We start from the raw sequence: 8,343 nt of genomic DNA on the forward strand, positions 1-8,343 counted from the left end.
TCGCGATTGCGGTTGGCGATGGCTCGACTTGATTCTTGAAGGGCACGTTGCGCCTCAAGCGCTTGCGCTTCTCGTTGTTGTTGTTGAAGACGTTGAGCCTCGGCGTCTTGTTCTTCTTGGTGTAGATGCGCTCGTTCTTCTTCTTGGCGCCGAAGTCGTTGCCGTTCTTGAGCTTGAGCAAAAGCCACTTGGTTTGATTGATGGCGAGGGACTTGCTCATCGTCTTGCTCTTGTGACTGCTTGTCATGTAGCGGGTTGCGAGGTGCATGACGGTCTTGATGCGCGGCTCGTCGAAGAATGGCCGAAGACGGTGTACTTGAGCCGGAGAAGGTGTCATCGGGGTGTCGACTCGAGCGGCTCCGTCTTGAGGAGGAAGAAGTGGAATGATGTCGGTTCCTCATCAAGGCGCGGATCTCGTCCATTCTTGCATCATTTTCTTGCTTGTGAGAGTCGAACTTGTCGTCGAAGTAGTCTCTTGTATGTTGCTCGGAGAGTCGCAAGTCGGTGGCGAGGTTGTCGATGCGGTCGCTCATAGCTTGTTGCTCTTGGTGTAACGCCCTTTTAGCACCAAAGAGGTGGCTCTTTGTGACGAATGATGACATGTCGTCGCCTTCTCGATGAGAGGTGGATTTGTAGAAGAACTTGGCCTATCCATCATACCAAGTAAAATTGTGAGTGGTAGAAGGAGAAGAACTAATACCAATGTACCTTTGACCTAAGTTGAAGATAAATCAAGTTCACTCAAATGTGGACAATGAAATAGCACTATTGGTACCAATCCTTGTCGATTCTCACACCTACACAAGTAAAAGCTTTTGGTGGAGCTTGGTTAGGATGGTGGTACAAAATTGATTGCAATTGTTAGCTTGACTCAAAAATGTTGAAAAGGATTCGCAAATTCGCAAATGTAACAAGTAGACCAAGCAAGTAGTGGTACACGGAAACACACACGCAAATAGATAAATGGGATTGTGCAAACCAAAAGTGAGCCAAAATGTGGAATCCACGAAAATGCTCTTGTTGCACAATACTAGAGAGACGCTAGCACGATTGCACAATAGGCGGATACGGAGCTTGTGCACAACCTACTAGGCAAAAATGCAACGATCTCTATCCCAAGTATGCTATATGTATGGTATTTCGGTGCAATGATCCAAGATGGTCTTATATGACAATCTTAATGTTGTATGATGCTATGCTTCTTGTTCATAAGCTCTTTGCTTATCTTTCCTCTTTGCTTAAAAGCTTGAGTGGCTCTTTCTCTTGTGAGCTCTTTTCTTATGCAAACTTCACGAACCAAGATAGCAATTGTGTATGCGATGACAACTTTGTGACACACAAGTTGATTCCGAGATATGCACCACGATGATATGTATGATATGGGGTATGCTTACTAATGTGCACAAGTCACGTTGCCGGCAATACTCAATGGCTAGTCTCGATGGTAAGCAACGCAAAAGATGGTATATGATGGTTATCAATGCAATTGCAAGGTATGACAAAGATGTGGACGAAGTTACCGTCCGCAGCGAAGATGAGTAGTCGACGAAAATGAGCGGTAGTTGTTGATGTCGCACCGCGCCTAAATAGCCGAAACACAAAAGGACACGGAAATCTCACTCAAATTCTCGAACCCAAAGTCGAATGGTAGTACGGAGGTTGTGTTGCTGGGGTTTGGCAGGTGGAAGTGTTGGTGGTTGGGGTGGGGGAGTATGTGGACGTAGGTGGTGGTGGAGGAGGACTGCAAAAATGCAGTTTCGGCAGAGGAAGCCGGATGATCCGGGCCAGGAGCCGGATGATCCGGGCGTGTTCGGATGATCCGGGCCAGGGTCCGGATGATCCGGGCAGGTCAAACACGGTCGGGAACTGCTCGGGAAGAACTCGAAAACGGCGAGAAATTCGGCGATTCCGCGGATTTTGGATGGATTTCGAGGGGAAGAAGGTGGGGAAAAGCAAGATCCACGAGTTACACACCGAATCCACGGATCAAAATCAACAAAACATCATCAAAACTAACAAATCGCAAAAAAAATTTGGGGGGCTATTTTTGGTGGGGATTTTCGGATTTAGGACGAAAACAACAAAATCAAGCTAGAAAACATGGGGTAGGGGCTCCAAAAACGTGATCAACGTGGCTCATGATACCAAGATGATGTAGGGTGGAACCCTATAGCGTCGATCTTTCACGTTTGGAGTGGATCCTACGGGGAATCACGAAGAACACGCGGAAGCACAAAGGGAAAACACGGGGAAAACGAGAGAGAATCACTCAACCAACAAGGAATCGATCACACAAGTGCTAGATCACCACACACATCGAGTAACATATGACCCACAATCAACAAAGGGAAAGGATACAACAGAATCGTTCTTCTCCAAGAGGAGGCCTTGATGTTCTTCCCTAAAGAGGGGTCTTGAATCCGCTTGGGGATCTTCTCCGGAGAGGTCCTGATCTCCGAGGAGAAGTATCCAAGTGGATGAGCAAAGGCTCTCACACAAACATGAGCTAATCCAATGCTAAGTCTCAAAAGGAGGAGGAGGAGTCCTATTTATAGGCTAGGGGGCGAAGGGGTACACGGGCTCAGCCCAACACGCGCACACAGGCGCTGGCCGGATGATCCGGGTCCGAAGCCGGATGATCCGGGCTGGTCCGGATGATCCGGGTGGAGGCCCGGATGATCCGGAGACTCGGCTGGTGGAGGCGCAGGGCCGGATGTGCGGCTGGCGGTCCGGACGTCCGGGCAGGGTCCGGATGATCCGGGACGGGGTCCGGATGATCCGGCTTCAGGGGGGAGGCTTCTGTAGTCTTCGGTCGAATTAGCCGGATCGTCTGGGCCGGGGTCCGGATCGTCCGGGCTCTGTCCGGATCGTCCGGGCCGCCGTCCGGATCGTCCGGCCACCCTGGTCCTTGGTGCTTTTTCCTCTCCGTCTTCATGCATGTCTTCCGCTTCCGGTTCTCCTTGCTTCCTAGCTTCTTCACGGTGAACTCCTTGGTACCTGAGTATGCATAGCGTTTCCGTTTGAGGTAGTAACCATGTCTCATGTGAATCGAAAGGGAATTGTGAGAGGAGTGATGTCACCTCGGTTTCAAGAGCTCTTGCACATGCTCGAGTCATAGGTCCTTGAGGGGTTGGGTGTGTTGCTGTAGAGTCCATGGGGATGATGGAAGGATGCTCCGCATCAAGATGTTTACTTCATGTCCTCCCGCCCTAACCCAAGAACGTAGATCATCAAAGATCCGACAGGTGAAGTTGATGACTGTCGAGACCTCCCTCATCGGACCGAACACTAATCCGTTGCGATGCTTCCAAAGGCTTCAACAAATGAGCATTACGACCGAGTCAAAGCCCTTTCTGTTTTCCTTCGGCATTTGCTTTCGAGCCTGCAACCACCACTCTACAATCTTGTCATTCGTCGTTGGTATCAAGATGATGTTGATCCTGACCCGGAGGAAACAACAATGCCAAATTTACCGTCCACACCTTTTTTTAAAAGAAAGTTCGAGCTTTATTCATTAGAAATAATCATTACATCGTTTATGAGGATTGGTACAATTGCATTATGTGGTTTCTCAAACCAATCAGAAATGAATGAAAATCTAGCCAACTTGGCAAGTTCATGAGCAACTTTATTTGCTTCTCTATTATAATGCTCGAATCTAGAAATAGGAAAATCGCAAGCTAAGTGAAAACAGTCATCAAAAATTGCAGCTGCTGCCCCCGATGATCGTCCTCCTTCGTTCATGGTCTCAATCACCTCCATATTATCCGAGTTAATAATTATGCGATTACAACCCGTCCTTTGCGCAAGCGATATGCCAAATTTTAACCCAAAGCTTCAGCCATCAACACATCTGCACACCAGTCAATCTTACCATTCCCCCCACCGATGAACCTACCTTTGTCATCTCTTAAGACAGCCCCGATCGTACCCCTGAGAAGGTCGTGATCAAAAGAAGCATCAACGTTAAGTTTAACGAATCCCGTCGGGGGATTAGACCATCCTCCTCTTTTAATGGAAGCCTTCGGCGAGGAGGCAGTAACAAAATTGGCAGCGAGAGCGCGTATCCCCATGGATATCTGTTGTGCATTCTGAGTAGTCTCATTGTGTACCAATTTGCGCCTTTCCCACCACAAGTACCAGGCTGATATGGCAATCATGTCACGCACATTACAAGTGCCCATAATACATAGTTCCCGATCTGGTAATGAAAGTAAATATTCCAAGATTGCCTCACCCGCATAGTCTATTTTACAAGCTCTGTCGATAATATCGTCCATCCCTAGTCTTCTCCAGACTTCTTTTGCTCTGTCACATAGAAACAACAAATGTTTTGTGTCTTCTGGCCCAGATGAGCAGGCAGGACACTTAGGCGAGACTTTCACATGTCTATTAGCTAAGTTAACACGACACGGAATAGTGCCCTGAAGTGTACGCCAAATAAATATTTACCGTCCACACCAAAATCCATGCACTTAACAAAAACGCCCCTCACGTGGAACAAACGGTTAAACACCCAGCCCCCTAAAAAAACACCCAGCCTCCATGCGGCTCGACTCTACTTCCCCATCTTCCGTCGGCCCGAGCCATCCGGTCCTCCCTTCCTGCCCCTAGCCGAACTCCTCCGCTTTCCCCCAAATCAGAATCTCGGCACGCCATGACCTCCTCTTACCGGCCGGCCGCCACGACGAGCCCGGAGGCGACGGCGCCAGTACCCAAGGTGGAGGCCGAGGCGGCGGCGACGGCGGCCCGAAACCCTAGCTCCCCCAGCGGCCCGCCGTCGCCGGAGATGGAGGCCACGGCGGAGGCGCTCACGCGGGAGGAGGTGCTACGCAGGAGGCGCCGACGCACGGCGCGGCTCGTTGGCGTGTACCGACGGCTGTACTGGGCGATGGCAGAGGAGGTGCGCGCGCGGCACCGGCAGTACGTCTGGGAGCTCGGCCGCAGTCCGCTCGAGGCCGAGCAGCCCCCGTCGGCCGCGTGCTCGGAGGCGAAGCCTGGGCCGGTGGCGGTGCCGAGGAGGAAGAAGTGTGGGTTCACGGGCTGCAAGGTGCGGGCGATGCCTATGGCCAAGTACTGCCACTCCCACATCCTATCCGATCCCAATCAGGCCCTGTACAAGGGATGTGGTCAAATCATCAAGAGGTGAACCTCTTAATGCCCATAATACAGAGTAAAACTTGGAACCTTGGTCTGGTTAGAGTTCCTGTTTCGGTCGTGGTGTTTCTTCTGGATCTAGCCATCTAGGGATGTCTCTTTGGAGTTGTTTGATTGGCTGTCTCTCTTTCTGGTGTGATTGGATTGGATCAGTAGTTTTATTTGAAGAATGACATGCTAGTATGCAGGTGGCATTTCTAACCTCTATACAACTGTATAGTGTACGAATAACACTACGATTTTTGTTTTGGGTCAAGACTAAGGCTGATATATTCCTAAAATACATTTATCTTTCCAGATAGAGTACTTAGCTATTCTTATACATTAAACTTGAGTTTTCCGTAGTATATATCACAGTCATAGAGTATTCTATGGCTATAATTCTATTTTCAGTGAGATGAATGACAGGAAACAAATCTACATCTTATACTTAATGCAAATGTGACTCTGAATATACACCTTAGCCTATTATAATATCTTATATCAATATGCTCTCAGTACTTTGGTTATCTAAACTCTCACGTGTGAGGCACGTGTAGCGTACTAGTTGTCAATTAGTGTGCCGTTCTATCTACTATAGGTTCTTGTAGCAAAAAAAATCCCCAATCTGCTCTAAACATAAATAATTGACCCCGAATTAGGGTTTTGCCGCAATGCTTGATCTCCTGTCTTGTTTGTGCACTGATGTACCTTGGATGAGACTTTGAACCGAGGTATTCTTTGAGTTTTTACCAATTTGCTGTGTAGATTTGAGCTTCTTATTTTGTCATCTGAAAACAGAAATGTTTATGCTTCGAGTTGTGGGATTACCTAGGTTTGCGATTAGTATGATTTGCTTATTCTTTAGGACCATATTTAAACTATACTCCTATATCAAAGTACAGCAATTCAAGTGTTCTGTAATTTTTGCTGCCACCAATGTACTTAATTATGTTTGAGAACGAGTCATCACTTCTCTAGGCCTCTTTCTATTTACTGAAATCTACAGTAGCAATGCTAACTAGGTTCTTGATAATGTTTCAGTGGTGCACAGATTGGGCAAATTACTTGCAGCAGGCCCATCCTAAAAGCTTCAGTTCCCTCCCTCTGCAATGTTCACTTGCAAAGATCTCAGAAGAACATATCACAGGCTTATAAGAAAGTTGGATTTAATCCACCCCCTACTGGCCAGATCTCCCCAGATTTTAGTGTCTTAGTTGCTGAATGTGTCCGGCAGATCCAGGCCAGGAGGAGAGAATCCCGAAGTGTTGCAGCAGGGAAGAAATGCCCCAAAGATGGGAAAGTTGGCTGAGCTCCCTGAGATCTCATTTGTTACATAAACTGTAGGAAAATGTCAGGCATCCTGAGGTTTACCGAGTGTTGATAACTAACCCTGCGGGTTACTGCACTCTTCCTTGAAAGATATGGAATATTGAAAATATATGTGGCCTGCAGCTGTGCATGACTGGATGACAACATGACCCTGATGGTTGTCAGTTAACAGCAAATTTCATATGAAGAGTTTATCCAACGAGCTAGTGGTGGAGTGTCAAGTATCAAGGTTGAGCACACATGTCAGGAGAGCATTTATGTATCAAAATGCTTCTGATGACTTGCACACATGTCAAGTATCAAAATGCACACATGTCAGGAGAGCATTTATGTATCAAAATGCTTCTGATGACTTGCTGAACATGCTGCAGGACTGCCATGGTTAATTTTATTCATCTTCTGATGGTAATTTATCCTAAATGAAGGCCTGAGTTAGATATACTGGGTCGGTTCATTGCCAACTGCCGATTTTGAAGAACATGGTGAGTTGTGAAGCGTGTTCAGGTTTCACGTCCTGAATTGGTTTTAAACTGAGTGCCTCTTTTGAAGTAAATAATATGCTTTTTTCAGCTTCGTAATGTATACCGTGTGATGGCTGTCCTGTTATTCAGCTTGGTGTTTCTTTAGATATGTTATTGGTAAATGTCCACCTTGTGAAGTATACATCGTTCCTATTTTTCCAGATGAAATCTTCACCTTGTTTACGGCACATACTTCTCCAGAAAGGATTGAGATTGTTGCTTTGTGCCAAGGATGCTATGGGGACGGTGGTTTTGTGCCAATCCTGAAGGAGCCATTCAAATAAGGTACTATGAGGAGAGAATAGCATGTACATGTTGATGCTTATGACATGGATGAGGAGAGGGCATGTACATGTTGATGTTTACTTTTGCCTGATTTAGTTGGAATGGTTGCATTGTACGAAAGATGGTCCACATAGAGGACCCTGCAAGCAGTATGATATGTCGCTGCATTGCTGATATTGATGCAAGGGAGGAGCTGTACATACAAAGGATAGTTGCCTGGTACTGCAATCAAATTTCGTAGTATCTTCGTTGCATGAATAGTTACTTATGAAGTAGCAGCAACACATGAATGTGCATGCTTAAGCTTATATCAAATGCTCTGAGATAGAGGACAGGATGTGGATATCGGCAGACATTGGATGGCCTGGAAGTACGACGTGACTAAGGAACTGACGCAATTGTTCATCTAAAAAATGAGAACGGTATTACTGGCCATGTGATTAGAGTATGACATTGCATGTGTGCATGTGTGGATGGGAAAAAGGAAGATATTACAAACTGATTTACAGACTAAACCATTAGGGCCTTTCATATTCCATTTTCATTGAAGTTCATCGTTAGTTTTGTATCGTCAAGCTCTAATCATCGTTACTGAAGTTAACTATGTTGATATCAAGTTGCCGTGTAGCAACTTTTGTTACCAATGCGTAGTAACTTCCATGAAAAAAGGGGGCAACTTTGAAGGTGAAAAAAGCTGTTGAAACATAGCAAACATGAGGTCCAGTATTGAAGATCAATGTAAATTCGAGCAACTCACTTTGTCGTTTCAGTAGTACTCCCTTTGTAAAGAAATATGAGAGTGTTTAGGTCACTTAGTGATCTACACGTATTTTTCCACAGAGAAATAGCATATTTCGATGATTTCAGTAATACAATAAATATAAAAGCAGTGATCTAAACGCTCTGTCAGGCCTGGTAACTGTTGGTGATCACCTGATGAAGCACAGTGACATTGAGTTTGCCTGGTTGCGTGTCAGCCGTCGATCTACGATCCAATGAAGCTTAGAAGAACTTACCGCTTCGCTGCCGAGCTGCGATTTCAGCCGTAGATCTCCATCTAGACGGTTCA

General features: G+C 46.4%; 1 protein-coding gene across 3 annotated transcripts; it reads left to right on the forward strand.

Annotated features, from left to right (window-relative positions):
- The first annotated feature begins 4,538 nt into the window (after positions 1-4,538).
- Positions 4,539-8,085, forward strand: LOC119329871. 3 transcript variants are annotated; one of them, XR_005159822.1, is made up of 4 exons: positions 4,539-5,145; positions 6,181-6,697; positions 6,840-6,950; positions 7,152-8,085. XR_005159822.1 is itself a non-coding variant. In XM_037602973.1 (2 exons), exons 1-2 carry the CDS (start codon positions 4,658-4,660, stop codon positions 6,446-6,448), a joined length of 756 nt encoding a protein of 251 aa, XP_037458870.1. In that variant the 5' UTR covers positions 4,539-4,657; the 3' UTR covers positions 6,449-7,875. The 3 variants fall into 3 exon arrangements, 1 of the variants encoding a protein (XP_037458870.1); XR_005159819.1 differs by having other exon boundaries at positions 6,181-6,950; XM_037602973.1 differs by having other exon boundaries at positions 6,181-7,875.
- Positions 8,086-8,343: the final 258 nt, after the last annotated feature.

Source organism: Triticum dicoccoides, chromosome 1B (assembly GCF_002162155.2).
Source record: "Triticum dicoccoides isolate Atlit2015 ecotype Zavitan chromosome 1B, WEW_v2.0, whole genome shotgun sequence".
Classification (NCBI taxonomy): domain Eukaryota; kingdom Viridiplantae; phylum Streptophyta; class Magnoliopsida; order Poales; family Poaceae; genus Triticum; species Triticum dicoccoides.